At 35.1% G+C, this 25,914-nt stretch overlaps 1 protein-coding gene across 12 annotated transcripts in view; it reads left to right on the top strand.

Annotated features, from left to right (window-relative positions):
• The window catches only part of NEK1 (NIMA related kinase 1), a 220,342-nt gene that overhangs the window by 179,984 nt on the left and 14,444 nt on the right, over positions 1–25,914 (top strand). For 8 of the 12 annotated variants that reach the window (XM_070505065.1, XM_070505062.1, XM_014868389.3 and 5 more), the window contains 4 exons: positions 3,463–3,583; positions 11,027–11,118; positions 11,762–12,009; positions 18,338–18,489. In XM_070505065.1, coding sequence (XP_070361166.1) covers positions 3,463–3,583; positions 11,027–11,118; positions 11,762–12,009; positions 18,338–18,489 — 613 coding nt within the window. The remainder of the gene's footprint in view (positions 1–3,462; positions 3,584–11,026; positions 11,119–11,761; positions 12,010–18,337; positions 18,490–25,914) is intronic. The other 4 variants (XM_070505061.1, XM_070505059.1, XM_070505064.1 and 1 more) reach the window with 3 other exon arrangements.

Raw genomic sequence — 25,914 nt, 5'->3', positions numbered from 1 at the left:
AAAATGAGCAATATTTGATTTAATAATACTGTAGTTTCTTCTTTATAAACAGCTCTTCATAAACAAATCATCGAAATATGTGTATATGTTTGGGTGATTCATCTCAAATTAGGTTCACTATTTTTGTACTTTTAGTAACAGGTCTGTTTTTTTTTATTGCTACGTAATAAATCATACCAAAACTTAGTGTTAAAACAATAATCGTTTTATTATATCTCATGATTTTGTGTGTCAGGAATGAGTCAAGGCTTGGCTAATGTGAGTTTTCTAATCCATGTGCTTTTGTCTCTGGGATCACTTGCTGATATTCAGCTGTCAGCCAGGCTGGTCTGATGGGTCCAAGATGGCTTAACTGGTGTCTTGTCAGGTACAGCTAGAGGGTTGGGCTAAGCTGGGCCCCTCTCCCTCTTCTTATATGGTGGCCCAGGGCACACAGATACTAGGTAAAAGTTGCTTATACTCTTAAAAGCTAGTGTCAGAACTGGCACAATATCACTTCCACTATACATCCTTGGTCAAAGCAGTCACAGGCCAGCCTGAATTCAAAGGGAGGCAAAACAGACCCCACCTCTCAAAGGTGAGACTGTTAAAGAATTTGCAGCCATCTTTAATCTGTCGTAATCTGCTATTTGACCAAAAATTACTTACGTTCTCCCCCATGTGAAATACATTTACCCTTTCTCAAACCCTCATCTTATTATGACATTGGCTCAAAGTCTGAAGATGTTGTTATCAACGTCAGTCCTATGTACAGATGAATTTCCTTGGGTACAGTTCTTTGAGTACAGTTACTCTCGGTCTGAAGACCTATAAGTAAAAAAGGAAGTTACTTGTCTTCTATATACCTAAGATAAAATGGTGAAACAGGAATAGAGACTCCTTTTCAAAAAAAAGGAAAATGGGAAGCACATAGCGATCCTTGCTCCATAGAAATTCTGAAATCCAGCCAGGAGTAGCATTGAGAGGTTGCTTCCTTTATACCAAAAGTTGGGGTCCTCAAGGGCTCTTCTCTTACAACTGTGTCTTTTCCCTTCAATCCAAGCTGGTGGTGCTTCTGCAAGTAAAATTTTCTTAATTTGTGGATTTTGTATGAATATTACTGATATTCACGATATTAGACAAAAACCACTTTTTTTTTTTTGAGACTGGCCATTCTTTGCCTTGAGTTATCTGTGAAGATGCTGTGAGATAGTACACTTGAGATTCTTAGAAATCCTTTTGTCCAGCAAAGAGAGTCTGTGAGACATGCCGTTAAATCTTTCTGTGCCATAACAAAAGGTCTTATGGTCACACCCTTCATTTTTGCCATGAAACCGCATTTTACTGCCCTAAAATTAGTGTTTATCATGAGGCCACGTCTTCCCTTGAGAAGCTTTTGTTGCCTAAAAGGCATTATCTTGGGCTTCTCTTCTAATGTCTGCTCATAAACTAAACAGTTCTTTCTTCAATTAATTTCTCTCTTCCTGTACTTTATCAGAGGCTACTAGAAGCTAGCTGTTATTTTCAACATTCTGCTTAGATAGCTCCGTAGCTAGGTCATTGAACCTATTAGGTACCTTTGTATTGTCTTTGTTATCACAGGTACCAAATTTTCTGCCACTATATAACAAAAATTACATTTTCTCCAGCCTCCAATAACTTTTTTTCACTGGCTAGTGTCTCACCAACAGCTTCCTTGAAGCCCTTTCAACTTTTGCCTGCTGCCCACTTCCAAAACCAGCGCACATGTTTTAGGCTTTTGTTATGTCAGCACCTCGTTTTCAGATAGAAAATTCTAGTTCAGTCATCTATTTCTGCAAAACAAATTACTCCCCAAACTTAAAATAACTACTTTATTTTATGTCTCACTTTTGTGGGTTAAAAATTGGGAAGGGTCTTCTCTTCCTCTTCCATGTGGCATCAGCTGGTATCACTCAGTGGTATTCAGCTATCAGCTGGGCTTATCTGGAGGGTACAAGTTGATGTCACTCCCATCCATGCATGGTGACTTGACAGGGATCAGCTGGACCTGTTCAGCTGGGTCCCTCGCCTTCATTTTAGTCTCAGGGCCTTGCCGCATGGTCTTTCTAAAATAGCTAAACTTTTTTCTTGGTGGCTTACGTTTCCAGATTCCAAGGTAGAAGCTGTCAGTTCTCTGAAAGGCTGGACCTGAGACTGGCATTGGAACACTTCAGCTGTGCTCGATTGGTCAAGGCAATCACAATGGCAGCCCGAATTCAAAGAGAAAGGAAACAGAGCCCCACTCTAGATGAGAGGACTATCAGAGACCTTTCTATATGTGTGACCACCTTTACTTCACCACAGTAACTTAAATAGTCTTATTCATTAGAATCATAGTTAGTAGATATCTTTTGCCTTTTCTTTAAAAAAAAACAAAACTCTGTTAGGCATATAATAGAGGCTATATAGCCTAGTGCAAGAGTCGGCAAATTTTTTCTACAAAGAGCCACATAGTAAATATTTTAGACTTTGCAGCCAGAACAGTCACAATTATAGTTTGTAGAATGAGTCATGTTGAAATGGCTTAAGGTACTAGAGAACGGTTATTCATTAAAAAATAAATAAAAAAGATTTCCCCTGCCCCAAGTGCTTACCTTATATGAGTGACCACAAAAAATCGTTTTACTGAAAGATAGAAACTTTAAGGATTGGTACAATATCGATTATCTTTCTAAATAGGACAGCTCATTGGAAACTTTTAAAATAGATAAGGAAAGATTATCTGGATTTCAGGAAAAAAGAGGCGGTGATGGTGGCTTAAACAAGATAGTATTAATAATCTGACATGGAGAGGAAAAAGAGGAGTTCACAGATGAAGGAAGAAACTCTCTTCTTATTCCTATATACTTTCAGAAAAGATCTACCAGGTATAATATGAGCCACCACCAGTAAACAGACGTAGCACCCTAATCATTAACTATTTGAGGGTCTAGGAAAATAGATTTAGTGCACTTCAGTTATGTTCTCAATATCATTGTAAAAGTACAGGTTAATAGAATTTGTTTTCTTTTTGGGTTGAAAGATTTTGATGATCGAACTTTCCTGTCAGTTACTAATCAATGATATTACAGTCTATTCTCCTTCCATATTTCTAACCACAGATATCGTTATTCTTTCAACTTGTTTTTATCCCTTCTTTAAAGCAATTTACATGTTACTGAAATTTTAATGAAGAGAAAATTTTGTGTAATAATGAAAAATATAGGGTGTACAATATTTCTTTTGGGTGTTTTTACTACAGTGAAAATGCAAAGGGAAAGTCTATCATTTCAGAAATAATTGAACTAGAGAGTTAACACAGTAACAAGGTTAAAGATCTAGAGATAAAATATTTAATTTTTTCTGTTATAATTAACATATTCGCCTAAAACTAGGTGATGGTAATTTATGGAAAATTTATTCAGTTTTCTCTAAACGAATTTTGCTTCAAAATATGTTTTTTGTGATGTTTTTGCTTTTCAGAACCTGATGACTTGGAAACGGAAGTTCTACAAGAGCCAAGTGGAGTCAACAAAGATGGTAGCTTGCCATGCACTGTTATCGACGTGTGGATTAGTGAGATAAAAGAAACAAAGGAAACAGAGTATGTTGCCTCTTTTTTTTTAATTTTTAATTTTTTTAATTGCAGTAACATTGGATTATAACATTATATAGCTTTCAGATATACATCGTAATATATCTCGAATTCTGTGTAGATTACATCATGTTCCCCACCCAAAAACTAATTATAGTCCATCCCCTCACATGTGAGCCTAATCACCCCTTTTGCCCTCCCTTGTCCCCCTTCCCCTTTGGTAACCACCAGTCCAATCTCCAGTGCTATGTGTTTGTTTGTCGCTGTTTTTATCTTCTACTTATGAGTGAGATCATATGGTATTTGACTTTCTCCCTCTGACTAATTTTGCTTAGCATACTACCCTGAAGGGCCATCCATCTTGTCACAAATGGCCGAATTTCATCATTTGTTATGGCTGAGTAGTATTCCATCATATATAAATACTACATCTTCTTTATACATTCGTCCCTTGATAGGCACCTAGGTTGCTTCCAAGTCTTGGCTATTGTGAATAATGCTGCAGTGAACATAGGGGTGCATGTATCTTTATGCCTTTGCATTTTCAAGTTCTTTGGATAAATACCCAGCAGTGGGATAGCTGAATCATATGGTAGATCTATTCTTAATTTTCTGAGGAAACTCCATACTGCTTTCCATAGTGGCTGCACCAGTTTACACTCCCACCAGCAGTGTACAAGGGCTCCCTTCTCTCCACATCCTCTCCAACATTTGTTGTTTCCCATCTTGTTAATTATAGCTATTCTGACCGAAGTGTTACCTCTTTTTTTTACATTTCAAAACCTGGGTCCCTTTTTATAAGACCTTTTTAAGATGTACTCTAATAACCTAATATTGCATTCAATCCTATTATATTACGGTATTAAAAAATTTAATTTTTGAATAGATACTACAATCATGGGGCTCAGCAATCAACTAGTATATAAGGAAAGAATGTATGAAACCTCCTGTTTTCCCTACAGCCTTGCCAAACTTTTATCACCAAAGTTTTGATTTTTACCAATCTGATAGGTAAAAAATAGGATCTCTGTTTGGTGTCTTAATCTCTCTCTTATTGTGGTAAAGTTGAGCACACCTTTTCAAATGTTTAAGTTTTCTTTGTATTTCCTTTTCTGTAAGTTCTCTGTTTAAATCTTTGACTCATTTTTAAAATTTAGTTGTTGGTCTTTTATAAATTAGTAAGAAATCTTTAAATAGTAGAGATATTTTCCCTGGTTATTATTTAAATTGCAACTATTTTTTCCCTCTTGGTCATTTATGTTTCTTTTTTTTTTTGCTGTGCAGAAGTGTTTTTTTTTAAGTTGTCATCTTTACCTGAATTTTGGTAATTATTCAGAGAAGCTTTGTTCTTTCTAAGGTTATCAAAGAATTTTTCAATCTTTTCTTCTAGTACTTTTATGTAGGTACTTTTTATATTTAAGCCTTTGATCTGTTTGCAGTTTAACTTGGTGTATGGATTCTGGTTTTCTTCCAGATAGCTACCCAATAGTTCCAGTTTCATTTATTAAAAAGTCCATCTTTCCTACACAGATTTAAAATGCCATTTTTAGTATGTACTGAATTTTCTTAATTATTTGAAATTCTTGTACTTTTTTTTCCTGTTCCATTAGCCTTTATTCAGTATGCTGGTACATACTGTTTTAATTAAAATGTAAAATATATTTTAAGATCATTTAAGGCTAATTCATTTTCATTGCTTTTCCTTTTTGTTTTTCCTGACTATTCTTGCTTGTGTAATTTTTTATCTCAATTTAGAACTTATTAAATTTAGCCGACCTTCCCCTAACCTCCCCCAAAAGATCAATTGGTATTTTATCAGGATGTTAAATTCATAAATTAACATGGGGAAAATCAACATGCTATGTTCTTCCTGTCCAAGAAGCACATGATAGGCCTTTCTTTTTGATCAAGTTTTGGAGTTTCCTTTATCTAGGTTTTACACTTTTATTGGTAAGCTTATTCCCAGGTATATTATCTTTTGTTTGATGTTATAAATGGTGCCCATTCTCCTATGAGATCTTGTAACTAAAAGGTTGTATATATTAAAACTGTAGATTTCTTTATATTGGTTTTGTATCCCTCTGTCTTATTGATTTCTACTATTGTTCATGATAGCTTTTCAGTTGAATCTTTCGTATTTTTCAGATACACAATCACATCATATGAAAATAGTGATGGCTTTATGTCTTTTCAATTTTTTTAACACTGGTTTCTTTCTCTCCAATTGCTTTGGTTAGTACATTATATACAATGTTAAATATTAGAAATGGGGGGTGTCTTTGTCCTGTTCTTGACTTTACTGAAGATAATTTTAATGTTAACCCTAAACTAGGCATGACTCTACTTTTTAGCTGAGTTAGGTATCTATTCATATTTTACTGATTAAAAAAAAATCAGGAATGGGTTTTGTCAAATGACTTTTCAACCTCTATGGAACCATTCATATAAATGTTTTATCTATTGCTATAATGAATTATAGTAATAGATTACTTAATATTGAACCATCTTGCATACCTTAAATAAACTCTGCTTGGTCTTGATATGTTATTATTTTAATGTACTTCTGTTTGCTAATACTTTATTTTAGGATTTTTGTATTAATACTTGCAAGAGTCACCTGTAGTTCCCTTTTGTTATGGGAAATCATTGTCGTATTTCGGTATTCTTGTTATGCTTTCTTCATAAAAAGTAACAAAGTTCCTTCCTTTACCATGTTTTATTGCAGGGATTGTCAGACATTTTCTGTAAAGGGCCAGATAGTAAGTATTTTAGGCTATGTAGGCCATATGATCTGTGATGCAGCTATTCAATTCTGTCTTTGTACTACAATAGCAGTCATAGTTAATACATAAACAGTAGAGTGGCTGTTCCAATACAATTTATCTATAAAAACAGGTAGTGGTCTGGACTTGGGCATTGACATAAAGAAGCATATGCAAGAAAATTTATTGCAGTAGAATCATGGCAAATAATTTAAAAAAGTTTATCATTGATAAGAAAGTGGTTAAAAGTACTGTTGTGTTTCTGTATACTGCATCATGGATAGTATGCAGCACTTAAAAGAATAAAATGGAACTCCATGTATTAATATGAAAATATGTCCAAAATATTGAATGATTAATGAAATAAAATTATATTGAATAAAAAAGCATTTCCATATATTAGAATGATACTATGATAATTCTATGTAAAATTATTATATATGTACTCATGTATATGTAAATTTAAAGAAGAAGTGTGGTAAGATGTACACCCAACTGATATTAGTAAAGGCAACTAGGATTTGAGTGGTTAGGGAAATCCTTAGAAGAAACATTACTTTTTTTAAAATTTAGGTAAAATTCATATAACATAAAATTTATCATTTTAACCATTTTAAAGTGTGCAGTTCAGTACATTCAGTACACAACATTTGTAGTGTTGTGTAACCATTACCACTATATGGTTCCAGAACATTTTCATCACTGCAAAAGGAAACACTGTACCCATTAAGCAGCCACTCCCTCTTTTCCCCTCTCCTGAGTCCCTAGCAGCCGTTAATCTGCTTTATGTCTATGGATTTGCCTATTCTGGATATTTCACATGGAATCATACAATGTGTGCCTTTTTGTATCTGGCTTTTTTGACCTAGCTTAATGTCTTCAAAGTTCATCTGTGTCGTGGAATGTATTAGTTCTTCATTTCTTTTTATGGCTGAGTAATCCATTATATGAATATACCATATATTTTTGTCTGTTCATCAGTTGATGGACATTCAGCAGATGGTAATGGTTCATTTCCAGTGTTGTTTCTACCTCTTGGCTATTGTGAATAGTACTTCTGTGAACATTTTGTGTACAAGTTTCCATTTGAAGACCTGAATTCAGTTTTTTTGGTGTATATCTAGGAGCAGAATTGCTGTGGCATGTGGTAATTCTGTTTAACTTTTTGAGGAACCAAGGAACGTTGCATTTTGAATGAAGAAATGTACTACATATATGATTAAAAAAAAACTTTAAAAAACAAACATGGAAAATTGTTCAAAATTTAAAACTGAAAAATTTAAAAGTTATTTAAATTTTAGATGGATTAAAAAGTATTAAGAAAATAAAAACTTCCTGTAAACCAAACCCCCAGAGATAAGTTATTGCCCTCTAATCACCAGTGATTAAAAGGAGCAGGCATCAAGCACGCTAAAAAGTAGCTCACAGTGCCTTGCTTAACCACACCCCCATGGGAGATAGCAGTGATAAAAATTAAGACAAAAATGAAACTTTGACTAAGTTTCATTAATTAGGGCTGGTAAATTTCATGCCAGCCACCACAGTCATATGTTTAACCCAAATTAATAAAACTCCAGCATAAAGCATGTTAAAGATATAGTTATAATAAAATTAAAACTTAATTAAGCTATAACTAAAATAATAATAAACTATGAAAATGACTTTAATATTTTCGACTACATTACATGATAGCTAAGACCCAGACTGGGATTAGGTATCCCACTATGCTTAGCCCTAAACCCAAATAATTATTTTAACAAAATTACTCACCAGATACTACTAAGCAACAACCTAAAACTCAAAGGATTTGGCATTGCTTTAGATCTTCCTATAGGAGCCTGTTCTATAATTGGTAAACCCTGATAAACCTTACTGACCCTTGCTAATACTGCCTATATACCACCATCTTCAGCAAACCCTGAAAAGGATTGTAGTAAACATTTGGTAAGCGTAAATATTAGGCCTAAAAGCATTAGGTCAAGATGTAGCTTATTGGATGGAGAGAAATGGGCTACATTTTCTCTTTTAAGAACATTACACGAAAGTCTTTATGAAGTTAAAAGCTAAAAGAGGATTTAGTAGTAAATTAAGAACAGAGAGCTTAATTAGGCCGTGAAACACGCACACACCTGCCATCACCCTCCTCAAATGTCATAAACCTACAGCATAATGTATTAATAAGTATGAAATATATAAGAGGAGTTGTAATAAGGTGAGCACACTGGAAAGTGGGCTTGGATATATCAAAGTGTAGCTTAAACAAAGCACCTAGTTTACACCCAGGAGATGTCGTATTAAATGGCCGCTTTGAACTAAAGCTAGCCCAAACTTACCAAATTCGACTTTTATAAATAAATAAAACATTTGCTCAAAATTAAAGTATAGGCGATAGAAATTTTAATTGGCGCTGTGAGTAAATGATGAAAGAAGTATTAAACAGCAAAGTTTACTCCTTTTACCTTTTACATAATGATTTAACTAGAACAGTTTAACAGAGAACTTAAGCTAAATACCCTGAAACCAGATGAGCTACCTATGAACAGTTTTAAAGAACAAACTCATCTATGTAGCAAAAGAAAAGATTTATAGGTAGAGGTGAAAAGCCTAATGAGCCTGGTGATAGCTGATTATCTAGAATAGAATTTTAATTCAAATTTAAATTTAACTGAAGAAATAGCAATTCTAATATAAATTTAAATGCTCGTCTAAAAGGGTACAGCCTTTGAGAAGCGGGATACGTTCTTAGACAGTAAGTATAAAACACCATAGTAGGCCTGAAAGCAGTCATCAGTTAAGAAAGCGTTCAAGCTCAACAACGCACTTAATTCCAACAATGAAAACCAACTCTAATCTAATACTGGATTAGTCTATTAATTAATAGAAACAGTATCGTTAATATGAGTAACAAGAATTCTCTCTCATTGCATGAGCTTTTATCAGAACGAATAAGCACTGATACTTAACAGCAAGATAACTCTAACCCAGTAATAAATCATTTTTTGAACTAATTGTTAACCCAACAGAGGTATGCTTTTAAGGAAAGGTTTAAAAAAGTAAAAGGAACTCAGCAAACACATACCCCATCTATTTACCAAAAACATCACCTCTGGCATTTCTAGTGTTGTTCAGTGACATCTGTTTATTGGCTGTGGTATCCTGACTGTGCAAAGGAAGCATAATCACTTGTTCTCGAAATAAGGGCTTGTATGGATAACCACATGAGGGTTTTACTGTCCCTTACTTTTTAATCAGTGAAATTCATCTTCCCATAAAGAGGTAAGAATGACATGGTAAGACGCGAAGACCCTATGGAGCTTTAATTAACTAGTCCATAAAGAACAAAAATTAACCAAATTTAAGGGATAACGAAACTTTAAATGGACGAACAGTTTTGGTTGGGGTGACCTTGGAGAATAAAATAACCTCCAAGTGATTAAAATCTAGACCAACTAGTCACAATATTTTATCACCTATTGATCCAAGATATTGATCAATGGAACAAGTTACCTTAGGGATAACAGCGCAGTTCTATTCTAGAGTTCGTATCGACAATAGGATTTACAACCTCGATGTTGGATCAGGGCGTCTCAGTTGTGTAACTGCTATTAATGGTTTGTTTGTTCACTGATTAAAGTCCTGTGTGATCTGAGTTCAGACTGGAGTAATCCAGGTCATTTTCTATCTGTTCTACATTTCTCCCAGTATGAAAGGGCAAGAGAAATAAGGCCCACTTTACAAAAGCACCTTCAAACTATAGATGATGTAATCTCAATCTAAATAATTTATGCCCAGCTCTGCTCAAGAACAGGGTTTAGTACGATGACAGAGCCCGGTAATTGCCTAAAACTTAAACCATTTTTTACCAGAGGTTCAATTTCTCTTCCTAACAAGATGTTCATAATAGCATTCTCCTATTAATTCTCTCTATTCAACAGCCACTAACGTCATCAACATCCATATTTATTATTGCACCAATCCTGGCCTTCACCCTAGCACAAACAATATGAATTGCACTACCCATACCGTACTACTAATTAATGTAAACCCAAGAGTACTGTTAATATTAGCCATATCAAGCCTAGATGTTTATTCCATTCTCTGATCAGGCTGAGTTTCAAATTCAAAATATGCATTAATTAGAGCCCTACAAGCAGTAGCATAAACAATTTCATGTGAAGTAACATTAGCAATAATTCTACTATCAGTCCTACTAATAAATGGATCATTCGTGCTTTCAACATTAATCATTACCCAAGAATACTTATGGCTAATTTTTCTGTCTTGACCACTAGCTATTATATGATTTATCTCAACCCTAACTGAAACCACCTGAAGAAGCCAAGCCTTATTTCTGAAAGTTTCTCATTCATTCATCTAGGTTGGGGCCTGAGAATTTGCATTTCTAACAAGTTTCCATTTGCTGCTGATGTCTAGGAGCCATGCTTTGGGAACCACTGTTATAAGAAATGGTGTGGCTGGTTGCTGTGAATGATTATGATTGGTGAAGATTTGAAAGGGGTGAAAAATACACTGTGCTTATGAGAAAAAGTATACATAAAAATGAGAAAAATATTTGCAAGAGAGATCACAGGATGCTGGTGAATTTGTGTTTCATTTTTTTGTATTTGAGAGTGCTTTTATTTCTAGTAAACTGAGTTGGGGTTTTTTTGCCACTGGTTTATCTCTGCAGCAGGTTGGAAGATAGGATCAACATTCAGCAAAATGAAGTTTCTGAAGATGGAATTCTGAGGAATTTGGATCAGCTTAGTGAAGTTCATATGGGTAAGCATCATATTGGTCTGATTATTTTCTGGAAGATTTTTAACACTAACCTGTTTTATTTGGACAATATGTTAATACAAATCATTCCTTATCAGTCACACCAATCATTTAAAAGACATAATAGGCATAGAGCACTGGACTCTGCATTTATAAGCCTGGATTGTTTGGCAACGTGGGCAGTAAAACTTTTAGGTCAGTTGTTTTATTGAATGGCCTTGCCAAAACTAAGCCAATATGCTAAGGACATTAAATAAGTTGTCTTCTTGTTTTTAATAGTATTAATTAAAATTTAAGAAGTATAATTTTTTTCTTTCTAGCCTATAGGAACAAAGATAAACTGGAACTAAATATGACTGTCTAAACAGTATTTTTTCACACTTCCTTGCATTTGCATCTATATTTTAGAACTTCCAAGATAAGGGACATAGATAGCATATTAAATCTGCTTTCTGAAAATAAAACATTATATTCTGTTAAAGATTATTTATAAGGTAATACAATCACGGATATATTTTGATTTTGTTTTTCTGATAAACATGGAGTTTTTTGCTAGAATTAGTGTTAAATACTATGCTTTTTCAGTATCACTTAGAACTCTGAGAACTATACAGACTTACCACATAATCTTTCCTTTATACCACAGAACCTGGAATAGATGATTCCCAGCACTCTAAATGTGATGTAGATAAATCTATGCAACCGGAACCATTTTTCCATAAAATGGTTCATTCTGAGCACTTGAATGTCGTGTCTCAAATTCAATCAATTCTGTGTTCACCAGAAGAATCCTTTCCACTGCGATCTCGCTCTGATTCACCACCAAAAAGCAAAAACAAGAATTCCTTGCTGATTGGACTTTCAACTGGTCTCTTTGATGCAAACAACCCAAAGGCAAGTATGCTCCTCAAATGGAAAATGTTATCCATTTGATAAACCATTATATTGAATTTTAATCCCTTAAAAACACCAACACATACACACAAACACACATCAAAACAAAAACAGGAAACCTCCATGTTCTGAGATGCTGCAAAGAAATTCCCATTAAGAGTACCACTAGGACAAAGACTGTTTCATTGGCTCCCTATTCAGGATTCTTTTTATAGGGTCTCCTTTTATTTGAGCAAAAGATCCCTCTTACACCCTCTTACACTATCCCCCTTTCTCACTACCCAACCCAACTTCCATTTTTAGCATGAGACTAAGCTTAAGCAAAATGTCTTAAATGGATAGAAGTGCTATATTACCTAATTTGTACCTAGCAAAATTTTTAATAGATGTTCATATGCACTTTCTGGTAAAAGTCTTCAGACCTCTTATCTTTTCTCACCTGCTGTTTTAAAAATATGTAAACAATTTTTTCTTATTAAGAAATTAGAATGTCAGGGCCAGCCCCATGGCCAAGTGGTTAAGTTCACATGCTCTGCTTCAGCAGGCCAGGGTTTTGCCAGTTTGGATCCTGGGCACAGACATGGCACCACTCATCAGGCCATGCTGTGGTGGTGTCCCACATAGCATAACCAGAAGGACCTACAACTAGAATATACAACTATGTACTGGGAGGGTGTGGGGAGAAGAAGAAGGAAAAAAAAAAAAGATTGGCAACAGTTGTTAGCTCAGGTGCCAATCTTTAAAAAAAAAAAAGAAACTAGAATGTCGTCTTTATAGGAAACTTAGAAATACAAAGTAAATCACATATCATTTTGTTATACAGGCATACCTCAGAGATAATTGCAGGTTCAGTTCCAGAGCATGGCAATAAAGCAAGTCACACAAATTTTTTGGTTTCCCAATGCATATAAAAGTTCTGTTTACACTATACTGTAGTCTATTAAGTATGCAATAGCATTGTGTCTAAAAAAACAATGTATATACCTTAATTTAAAAATACTTTATTGCTGAAAAATGCTCACCGTCATCTGAACCTTCAGGAGTTGTAAACATTTTGCTGGTAGAGGGTCTTGTAAAAAACGCAGTATCTGCAAAGTGCCATAAGCAAAGTATACCTTAAGTATTACTTTTCATATATATAATTTTTATATATATATAACTTTTTACTAAAATAGGATGTTATGCATACTATTTGTAACCTGCTTTTCTGTTTAATAGTTATTATAAAATGATTACAAATATTATTACAAATAATGTTATTACAAAAATAGTATGTTGTCATATGGTCAAATTTTCTTTTATATCATCTTTAATAATCATCACAAATTCCATTTGTGCTGGTCTATCATAATTTTTTTAGCTAATTTATTTCTATTGTTGGGCTTTGGGGTTTCAATTTTTGGTTTTGTAACCACCTACATTTGTATCTTTGTATGTATCCACAATTATTTCCATAAAACAAATTTTTTTGTAAGAGGAATGCAAAAAACTATATTGTATATTACCTGATTTCCCTTCAAGAAACAATCTATAGTACCATCAATAGTGTATGAGAGTTTGTATCCTAAATAGCACCAGCCATTATCATTTACTTAAAAATTGTATATTTAATAAATGAGTAATGGTATTAATTTTTTGAAATTTGTATTTCTGTGTTTACCAGTGAGGTTGAACATTTTTCATATATATATATATATATATATATATATATATATATATATATATATACACACATTTTTTTTAAGACAATAACAATCATTTATTTTGCTCACAAATTTGAAAGCGAGACTAGGAATAAGCCAGGTAGTTCTCACTCAGCATTTCTCTCATGAGATTTTTTTTTTCTTTTCAATTATTTTATTGAGGTCATAATGGTTTATAACATTGTATAATTTCAGGTGTACATCATTACCTATCAGTTTCTGTATACACTGCATCCTGCTCACCACCAGTAGTCTAATTTTTATGTGTCACCATACGTATGTGCCCCTTTACTCCTTTTGCTCATGCCCCAACCCCCTTCCCCTCTGGTAATCACTAATCTGTTCTCTTTATCCATGTGTTTGTTTATCTTCCACATATGAGTGAAACCATGCATTGATTTCTCTGTCTTGCTTATTTAGCTTAATATCATACCCTCAAGGTCCATCCATATTGTTGCAAATGGGATGACTTTGTCTTTTTTATGGCTGAGTAGTAGTCCATTGTGTGTATATACCATATCTTCTTTATCCATTCATCAGTTGACAGGCAATTGGGTTGTTTGCATGTCTTAGCTATCGTGAATAATGCTGCAATGAACATAGGGGTGCATAAGTCTCTTTGAATTGTTGATTTGGAGTTCTTTGAACAAATACCCAGTAGGAGGATAACTGAGCCATATAGTATTTCTATTTTTAATTTTTTTGAGAAATCTCCATACTGTTTTCTATAGTAGCTGCACCAGTTTGCATTCCCACCAGCAGTGTACAAGAGTTCCCTTTTCTCCACATTGTCTCCAACACTTGTTATTTTTTGTCTTAGTAATTATGGCCATTCTGACAGGTGTAAGGTGATCTCTTAGTGTACTTTTGATTTTGCACTTCCCTGATAATTAGTGATGTTGAGCATCTTTTCATGTGCCTGTTGGCCATCTGTATATCTTCTTTGGAAAAATGTCTGTTCATATCCTCTGCCCATTTTTGGATCGGGTTGTTTGTTTTGTATATTTAAGTCTGTATATGAATGTATTGCCTGGATTCTTTTGTCCTTGACTGTTTTTTAAATATGTCATTTTGATTTTCAATTTAATTTTCCAGTTGGGTATGTTTTTATTTTATGAAAAATTTTCTTATGCCTCTCTTAAATGTAGAGATTGTTAAATTCTGTCCCTTACCTAAAAGCAGTCAGACTTTCAAAGACATAAACTTGGTATATCCTTGGTGGGACAGAGAAGGATTATTATATAATTCATGTACTTTCTTTTGTGGTAAAGGTGTATAGCTATCATTAGCACAGGGATTTTTAATAACTTATTGCTGTCTATAAAGTTAATATTCCTTGCATAATACATTTCATTATTTGATTTTTTTCCATGACCTTAGTTCAGCCCTAGTAGTTCTATAGATGTACTTACCCTGGAAGTAAGCACAGCAAAGCAGATTTCATGTAGAGGGAAGGGGCAAGAAAAAACACTAGAAAATCAAAGCAATCTGTAGCCATTTAAGGCGAGGAAAGAAAGCCATACCTGTCTACCCCATAAATCTGTGAGATCATGCAAGTTCATCATTGGGCCAAAATAGTAAATAATCAGTGTTCGTAATGGTGGCCCTGGATCATGAAGAAAAGCTAAAAATTATTTATAAGCATTTATATAATCTGTTTACTAAAATGGGATGATTTAGCTTCTTACAAAGATTTTTGTTAAAAGTTCTTTTTAAAAAATGTTAAGGTAAATTACTTGTGTCCTTGTGTCTGACTTACATAAGAACAGAATCTTGGTTGCCAAATGAAAAAGCTGCTTGTCCTTCCTTTTAAACCTTCCTTACTTTAGGGGATAGTGAATAAGGAATGGAGAGAGACCTGATGTGTTCCACTTCTACTTTTCTGGTCTGTGAATGGAGTGGAAAACTGACTCTCTGAAAACTTGAGAATTTCTTTTCTTGTTAGAGCAAATGTAGGGGGCGGGGGGGAATATTAATGTGCAATTTACAAAGAGGACCTGTACCTTAAGTGCCTTCTTTTGATTTGCTCAAATATCAATTCTTAGATAATGTTCATAGTTTTTGCCTATGGTAAGTGTTTATAGTGTTTTAATTAATGCTTTAAATCCATTTTTAACCCACTTTATGGTTGAAGTAAGCAGGTATTTGTAGAAGCTATTTTGAGGGCACAATGTTATAGTTTAATTGCAGTGAGCAGAGGCTAAACAAATATACTTATCAGAAAGCATTTTGTAGTGTAACTGAGTATTACTAATTTATAATTTTGTATGAAAAATACCACAGATGAAAAAGTAAGTTGACAAAATTCTTTCAAGTAGAATTTCATATGAAGTTCTGTCAGTGCAGCTAGTACTTAATTCATTCACTATCTTACTTGATTCTCTTCATTTTTGAGGAAAAAACAGAACTTAACCAACAAGAGAAAATCCAAAGGAAGTATATATTTTTAAAAGAATGTTTTCAGTTTTCCTAAAATGTTGCTCTCCTATTTGATTCATAATGGTATCAAATGCTAGCTGCATAAAATCATGCTACAAAGAATCTAGAAAAAAGTTAGTCTGACCCATAAATGAAGTAAAATCTCAAGCAACGTGTTATGGATGGACAGCTATTTTCAGGAGGATTTCTTTCTATGAGTGTTAAAACTATAGAATATTATTTAAATGACATGAAAAAATTTAGTAGAATCAGAATTATAGAACTGAAAGGGTTCTTATGTAAAATTTTTCTGACTGAAGATGAATATCCTATTTAAAACTTTAACAGTCTGTCAAGAAGACCATGAACAAAAAGAGTTTTTAATATAGGACAGAAAGCTGTTGGATTGATGGGTGTGTAAACCCATTCCAAGAGGAAGCTTGTCAAATTACACACCACTTGAAATTTCTTTCCAACTATATTATTTTATGTTAGATTATGAAAGCTATTTTATTTAGTGAAAGAAAGAAACTAGAATTGAGATTATTTTACCAGGGCTAAAATTCATCTTGGCCTAAAAAATATTGCACCCTTTTGTGTAATCTCCTTGTATTTAGATATATAATGCATATATGTTACTTATTTTTATTGATTATCATGTGTCTGGAGAATCTGTTACTGGGTGCATATTTTGCATACTGTGCATTTATAATATACATGGTTCAGACCATTAAAATAATAAACAGGTGAGGCATAAATTCTGCTGACAGTGGGAGATTCAGCAAAAGAAATACTTTCAGTACCATTACTAAGTGCATTAAGAAGTAGTGTAGTTTCACCATCTTGTAGTTCATAACCATTTTTTCCTCTTGAGTGCTATAATATGTAAATTATGTTCAAATAATGGAAATATATTCTTTTTAATTCTCAAAAACAGATTGTACCAATAAAATTGGCCAAGTATATAAATTTTCATTAATATGCTAAACATTGTGTTTTCTTCACAGTCTCCCATCTGGTATAGGGTTCTTATCAGGGCCTTAGGAGTCATGTTTCAAATCTCGCAGATTCCTTTAGGGTTAACCCAACCCCGAGTCTTATGTTTATAGATGTTTGTTTCATAGCCCTGTCTATTCATCACATTCTGATTGTTGAAAGGTTGAGACGCTGATGCTATTCCTATTATCTCTGGTCTTATCCAACACATATTCAGATTTTAAACACCTCAACTGTGCACTGCTTTTTCCCAACTCATTTTGCTGAATTCCTTCTCACTCTGCTGCTATAAATGATTCTCAGTATGAACATCAAAGTGCCTGTCTCTCTAGCCTTCCATTCTAATGGGAAAGGCTTCACTCACAGTCCATTACTCAGGGAGGCGATGTTAGGCCTTTCTTTGCACTAATTTGAGGCCCCTGATTTAACCAGTGTTGGCTAGCCAGCAACTCCTAGGACAAAGTGATACAAAGGGCCACCAATTACGTGTGCTGGTGCCTAGCCAAGCTTCAGACTAACTGACTTCAGGATTTGGGCAAAAATATATGGAGAGGGTTGGCCATAGGGAAATGAGAGAAAGACTTAGCAGAGATACCCTGAAAGAGGGACCATATGGGCCATGAGTGAGAAGGAGAGAATTGTCAGTTTCTAGCACTGCCTGATTCCTGACATATTTCCAATTCCATTCCATGTGCATACCCAAGCAGGCACCTCTCCCTACCTTTTTTTTTTTTAAGATTTTATTTTTCCGTTTTCTCCCCAAAGCCCCCTGGTACCTAGTTATGTATTTTTAGTTGTGGGTCCTTCTAGTTGTGGCATGTGGGACACCACCTCAGCATGGCTTGATGAGCACTGCCATGTCCACGCCCAGGATCCAAACCAGCGAAACCCTGGGCCACGGAAGCAGAGCACACGAACTTAACCACTCAGCCACGGGGCCGGCACCTCTCCCTACCTTTTAAAGGTGACTTTATCTTGAAATCTGTATGTTAAAACCCAAGTATAACTTGCAATTTTAATTTCCTCACTGAAAAAATACTGAGCTGAAATTCAAGTGAATTGGACAAGTCACCTCTGAAGCTTCTAGCTCTAAATATATGATATGATATATATATATATATATAAAATTACTGTTAGCTCTAATTTTTTTCTCTCATTTTTATTTTCTGATTGTCTTATTCCTAATAATAAATCTGTTGACTTTTTTTTAGATGTTGAGGACCTGTTCCCTTCCAGATCTCTCAAAATTGTTCGGAACGCTGATGGATGTTCCTACTGTAGGAGATGTACGTCAAGACAATCTTGAAATAGATGAAATTGAAGATGAGCACGTTAAAGACGGACCTTCTGATTCTGAAGACATGTGAGCATGATGTCATTAACAGATGCTAACACTAGCAGATTTCTCAATTTATGTATGTTCTAGAGACGGTGACCTACAGAGAGAGTTCTTAAAAATGATCTGTAGCTTTTTCGCTACTGCTTTAACTTTACAACATATTTAAGTACAGTCATGCAAATTTTGATTTGTATATCTGCCTCTAAATAATATGACTTAATCTCACTTAAGGATTATAAGAAAATAGTTTCTATTTGTGTTCTCTGTCTTATTCACCACTGATCATCCGGCACAATGGCTTGCCACATGGTAAGTGTTTAATATTGGTTAAATGAATGAACGTTAGCAGGATAATGACTATTTAATAGTGTAACACCACATGATAGAAGGATTGCAGTGGGAAATTATGACGTACTTACTACTATACAATTCCTCGGGAAGATAACCAGAAAGCTCCATCCACATCTATCTCCTGCCATGTCTGATTTCAAAATCATGGCAGTGGGGAGCTAGTAAGTAGAATACGTAGTTGTTTGGTTTTATGTGTGTGTACATGTGCTCACATGTGAATTCGGCATGTAACTTAATTGCATTTACAAAATCCCTTTCTTCATGATTCATGGGGAGTCTAGAATCCAGGAGGGAAATTTAACCAACACTCCTGAGAGAGATGGGAAGCGATGGCCCCGTAGACAATAATCCTCCTTCACCACCTAGCAGTCTCTCAGGCCCTCAGACAAATATTACGAACTTTTTAGGGAAATAAAACCATGCTACCCTGGAATACCACTAGCCAGCCCTGGTGGTCTAGCAGTTAAAATTCAACGCTCTCACTGCCCTGGCCCAGGTTCACATCCAGGCAGGGGACCACACCATGCATCTGTCATTTATCATCCTGTGGCAGCTGCATGTTGCTATGAGGCTGACAGCTTTGCCACCAATATTTCAAACACCAACAGGGTCATTCATAGTGGACAGGTTTCAGTGAAGCTTCCTGACTAAGACAGACTAGGAAGAAGGACCTGGCCATCCACTTCCAAAAAAATTGGGCATGAAAACTCTATGAAGCATTGTCTGATACAGCGCCAGAAGGTGAGAGGATTGTGCAAAAAGACGAGGCAAGGTTCCATTCTGCTGTACCCAGGGTCACTGTGAGTCTGAATCAACTCAACTGGTACTAACAATGACAAACCCTAGAATAAAGTGTTTGAGAAGGTACAGTGTATCCAAGTCACCAGGAAAATACGTTACATAATATTAGAATTTGTATGATTTAATTTCTAGTTTGAACTTAAGTTTCCGCTCTTAGCTGCCTTTCAATAGAAAGAACTTGTGTTTTGATCTGACTGAAAGCATTATATTAGTCTCACAAATTTTTCCCCTATGATATTTGAGCTGGGCTACTGCATCTGGTACATTTCATTTTCTGTTTTTGTTTTTCTTAAGCCTTGCCCTTTGATTCTTAAGTTTCTAACCAAACTTTATCTTTTAAAAGTTGCCATTTTTTTTTCATTTTTCACAGAGTTCTCTAGATTTTTGCTGGTGCCCTCAAAATTTTGAGGAAAAGTTGCCTTTTTATCCTTGTTTTCTTCTGCTTGGCTCTGGTAACCACTAAACTGTTCTCTTTGTGTGTTTATCTTCCACATGTGAGTGAAATCATATGGTGTTTGTCTTTCTCTGTCTGGCTTATCTTGCTTAACATCCTACCCTCAAGGTCTATCCATCTTGTTGCGAATGGGACAGTTTTGTCTTTTTTATGGCTGAGTAGTGTTCCATTGTGTATGTACAGCACATCTTCTTTATCCAGTCATCAGTCACTTGAGTTGCTTCCACATCATGGCTATAGTGAATCATGCCGCAGTGAACACAGGGGTTCATAAGTCTCTCTGAATTTTTTATTTCAAGTTCTTTGGATAAATACCCAGTGGTGGGATAGCTAGGTCGTATAATATTTCTATTTTTAAGTTTTCGAGAAATCGCCGTACTGTTTTCCATAGTGGCTGCACCAGTTTGCATTCCAACCAGCAGTGTATGAGGGTTCCCTTTTCTGCACATCCTCTCCAACATGTGTTATTTTTTGTCTTGGTGATTATAGCCATTCTAACAAGTGTAAGGTGATATCTTAGTGTAATTTTGATTTGCGTTTCCCTGATGATTAGTGATGTGGAACATCTTTTCATGTGCCTATTGGCCATCTGTATATATCCTTTGGAAAAATATTTGTTCATATTCTCTGCCCATTTTTTGATCAGGTTATTTGGTTTTTTCGTTGTTGAGTTGTGTGAGTTCTTTATATATTTTGAGGATTAACCCTGATCAGATATATGATTTGCAAATATTTTGTCCCAGTTGGTGGGTTGTCTTTTCATTTGTTCCTGGTTTTCTTTGCGTTGCAGAAGCTCTTTAGTCTGATGAAGTACCACTTGTTTATTTTTTCTTTTGTTTCCCTTGTCCGAATAGACATGGTATTCAAAAAGATATTGCTAAGACCAATGTCAAAGAGTGTACTGCCTATATTTTCTTTTAGGATTTTTATGGTTTCAGGTCTTACCTTCGAGTCTTTTGATCCATTTTGAGTTTATTTTTGTGTATGGTGAAAGGTAATCGTCTACTTTCATTATTTTGCATGTGGCTGTCCAGTTTTCCCAACACCATTTATTGAAGAGACTTTCCTTTCTCCATTGTAGGTTCTTAGCTCCTTTGTCAAAGATTAACCATCTGTAGATGTGTGGTTTTATTTGTGGGCTTTCAGTTCTGTTCCATTGATCTGTGTGTCTGTTTTTTGTACCAGTACCATGCTGTTTTGTTTACTGTAGCTTTGTAGTATATTTTAAGTCAGGGATTGTGATGCCTCCAGCTTTGTTTTTTCTCAGGATTGCATTAGCTATTCGGGGTCTTTTATTGCCCTGTATGAGTTTTAGGATCCTTTGTTCTATTTCCATGAAGAATGTCACTGGGATTCTGATTGGGATTGTATTGAATCTGGTTGCTTTAGGTAGTATGGACATTTTAACTATATTTGTTCTCCCAATCCATGTATTTGGAGTATCTTTCCATTTCTTTATGTTGTCATCAATTTCGTTCAATAATGTCTTACAGTTTTCATTGTATAGATCTTTCACCTCCTTGGTTAAATTTATTCCTAGATATTTTATTCTTTTTGTTGTGATTGTAAATGAGATTGTATTCTTGAATTCTCTTTCTGTTAGTTCATTATTAGAGTATAGAAATGCAACTGATTTTTTTTAATTTTTTTTTTATTGAGTTATTGATAGGTTACAATCTTGTGAAATTTCAGTTGTACATTAATGTTTGTCAGTCATGTTGTAGGTGCACCACTTCACCCTTTGTGCCCACCCCCCACCCCACCTTTCCCCTGGTATCCACTAAACTGTTCTTAGTCCATAATTTTAAATTCCTCATATGAGTGGAGTCATACACAGATTATCCTTCTCTCGCTGCCTTATTTCACTTAACATAATTCTTTCAAGCTCCATCCATGTTGTTGCAAATGGAATGATTTTGTTCTGTTTTGCAGCTGAGTAGTATTCCATTGTATATATGTACCACATCTTCTTTATCCATTCGTCTGTTGCTGGACACTTAGGTTGCTTCCACGTCTTGGCTATTGTAAACAGTGCTGCAATAAACATTGGGGTGCATAGGACTTTTGGGATTGCTGACTTCAAGGTCTTTGGATAAATACCCAGTAGTGGGATGGCTGGATCGTATGGTAGTTCTGTTTTTAATTTCTTGAGGAATCTCCATACTGTTTTCCATAGTGGCTGCACCAGTTTGCATTCCCACCAGCAGTGTATGAGGGTTCCTTTTTCTCCGCAACCTCTCCAACATTTGTTACTATTAGTTTTAGATATTTTTGTCATTCTAACAGGTGTAAGGTGATATCTTAGTGTAGTTTTGATTTGCATTTCCCTGATGATCAGCGATGATGAGCATCTTTTCATGTGCCTATTGGCCATCAGTATATCTTCTTTGGAGAAATGTCTGTTCATGTCTCCAGCCCATTTTTTGATTGGGTTGTTTGATGTTTTGTTGTTGAGTTGTGAGAGTTCTTTGTATATTATGGATATTAAGCCTTTGTCAGATATATGACTTGCAAATATTTTTTCCCAGTTAGTGGGTTGTTTTTTTGTTTCAATCCTGTTTTCATTTGCCTTGAAGAAGCTCTTTAATCTGATGAAGTCCCATTTGTTTATTCTTTCTATTGTTTCCCTTCTCTGAGAAGGCATGGTGTCCGAAAAGATCCTTTTAATACTGATGTCAAAGAGTGTACTGCCTACGTTTTCTTCCAGAAGCCTTATGGTTTCAGGTCTCACCTTTAGGTCTTTGATCCATTTTGAGTTTATTTTGGTGAATGGTGAAAAAGAATGGTCAATTTTCATTCTTTTACATGTGGCTTTCCAGTTTTCCCAGCACCATTTGTTGAAAAGACTTTCTTTTCTCCATTGTATGCCCTCAGCTCCTTTGTCAAAGATAAGCTGTCCATAGATGTGTGGTTTTATTTCTGGGCTTTCAATTCTGTTCCATTGATCTGTGCACCTGTTTTTGTACCAGTACCATGCTGTTTTGATTACTGTAGCTTTGTAGTATGTTTTGAAGTCAGGGATTGTGATGCCTCCCGTTTTGTTCTTTTTTCTCAGGATTACTTTAGAAATTCGGGGTCTTTTGTTGCCCCATATGAATTTTAGGATTCTTTGTTCTAATTCTGTAAAGAATGTCATTGGGATTCTGATTGGGATGGCGTTGAATCTGTAGATTGCTTTAGGTAGAACGGACATTTTAACTATGTTTATTCTTCCAATCCATGTACAAGGAATGTCTTTCTATCTCCTTATGTCGTCATCCAATTCTCTCAGAAAGGCCTTGTAATTTTCGTTATATAGGTCCTTCACTTCCTTAGTTAAATTTACCCCAAGGAATTTTATTCTTTTTGTTTAGAAATGCAACTGATTTTTGTAAGTTGATTTTGTACCCTGCAACTTTGCTGTAGTTGTTAAATATTTCTAATAGTTTTCTGATGGATTCTTTAGGGTTTTCTATATATAAAATCATGTCATCTGCAAACAGCGAGAATTTCACTTCTTATTGGCTTATTTGGATTCCTTTTATTTCTTTTTCTTGCCTAATTGCTCTGGCCAAAACCTCCAGTACTATGTTGAATAAGAGTGGCTAGAGTGGGCACACTTGTCTCGTTCCTGTTCTCAGAGGGATGGCTTTCTGTTTTCCCCCATTGAGTCTGATGTTGGCTGTAGGTTTGTCATATATGGCCTTTACTATGTTGAGGCACTTTCCTTCTATACCCGTTTTATTGAGAGTTTTTATCATAAATGGATTGTGTACCTTGCCAAATGCTTTCTCTGCATCTATTGAGGTGATCATGTGGTTTTTATTCCTCATTTTGTTAATGTGGTCTATCACATTGATTGATTTGCAGATGTCAAACCATCCCTGCATCCCTGGTATAAATCCCACTTGATCATGGTGTATGATCTTTTTAATATATTGCTGTATTCGGGTTGCCAATATTTTGTTGAGGATTTTTGCATCTATGTTCATCAGCGATATTGACCTATAATTTTCCTTTTTTGTGTTGTCCTCATCTGTCTTTGGTATCACGGTGATGTTGGCCTCATAGAATGTGTTAGGAAGTGTTCCATCTTCTTCAACTTTTTGGAATAGTTGAGAAGGAGAGGTATTAAATCTTCTTTGAATGTTTGAGAGAATTCTCCAGAGAAGCCATCTGGTCCTGGAATTTTATTTTGGGGGAGTTTTTTGATTACTGTTTTGATCTCTTTACTTGTGATTGGTCTGTTCACATTCTCTATTTCTTCTTTTTTGTTTTTGAGGAAGATTAGCCCTGAGCTAACTTCTGCTGCCAATCTTCCTCTTTTTGCTGAGGAAGACTGGCCCTGAGCTCACATCCATGCCCATCTTCTTCTACTTTGTATGTGGGATGCCTGCCACAGCATGGCTTGACAAGTGGTGCATAGGTCCGCACCCAGGATCTGAACCAGCAAACCCTGGGCCACTGAAGCAGAACGTGCGAACTTAACTGCTGCACCGCCAGGCTGACCCCTCTCTATTTCTTCTTGATTCAGTTTTGGGAGGTCTAAGAATTTATCCATTTCTTCTAGATTGTCCAGTTTGTTGGCATATAGTTTTTCATACTGTTCTCTTATAATCCTATGTATTTCTATGGTATCTGTTGTAATTTCTCCTCTTTCATTTCTAATTTTATTTATTTGAGACCTGTCTTTTTTTCTTAGTGAGTCTAGCTAAGGATTTGTCAATTTTGTTTATGTTCTCAAAGAACCAGCTCTTTGTTTCATTGATCCTTTCTACCGTTTTTTTGTTTGTTTCTATTTCATTTATTTCTACTCTGATTTTTATTATTTCGCTCCTTCTGCTGACTTTGGGCTTTGTTTGTTCCTCTTCTTCTAATTCTGTTAGGTGTAGTTTAAGATTGCTTATTTGAGATTTTTTTGTTTGTTAAGGTGGGCCTGTATTGCCATGAATTTCCCTCTTAGGACCACATTTGCTGCATCCCATATGAGTTGGTTTGATGTATTTTCATTTTCATTTGTCTCCAGATATTTTTTGATTTCTCCTTTAATTTCTTCAATGATCCATTGGTTGTTCAGTCACATGTTGTTTAGTCTCCACATATTTGTCCCTTTCCCAGCTTTTTTCTTGTAGTTTATTTCTAATTTATTAGCATTATGGTCATAAAAGATGCTTGATATGATTTCAATCTTAAATTTATTGAGGCTTGCCTTTTTTCCCAGCATATAGTCTATCCTTGAGAATGTTTCATGTGCACTTGAGAAGAATGTGTGTTCTGCTGTGTTTGGATGGAGTGTTCTATATATATATATCTATTAACCCCATCTGGTCTAGTTTTTCATTTAAATGCACTATTTCCTTGTTGACTTTCTGTCTGGATGATCTATCCATTGATAAGTCCTCAACTATTATTGTGTCGTTGTTAATATCTCCTTTTAAGTTTGTGAATAGTTTCTTTATGTACTTTGGTGCTCCTGTGTTGGGTGCATATATATTTATAAGTGTTATGTCTTCTAGGTGGAGTGTCCCTTTTATCATTATATAATGCCCCTCTTTGTTTCTCATTACTTATTTTATCTTGAAGTCTACTTTGTCTAATATAAGTGTGGCAACACCTGTGTTCTTTTGTCTGCCATTAGCTTGGAGTATCGTCTTCCATCCCTTCACTCTAAGCCCATGTTTGTCTTTAGAGCTGAGATGTGTTTCCTGGAGGCAGCATATTGTTGGGTCTTGTTTTTCAATCCATCATGCTACTCTGTGTCTTTTGATTGGAGAATTCAGTCCATTTACATTTAGAGTGATTATCGATATATGAGGGCTTCATGCTGCCATTTTCTCACTCATTTTCTGGTTCTTCTGCATTTC

The sequence above is a fragment of the Equus asinus genome, chromosome 3 (assembly GCF_041296235.1).
Source record: "Equus asinus isolate D_3611 breed Donkey chromosome 3, EquAss-T2T_v2, whole genome shotgun sequence".
Lineage (NCBI taxonomy): Eukaryota > Metazoa > Chordata > Mammalia > Perissodactyla > Equidae > Equus > Equus asinus.
This window is presented reverse-complemented; position numbering and strand designations above follow the sequence as displayed.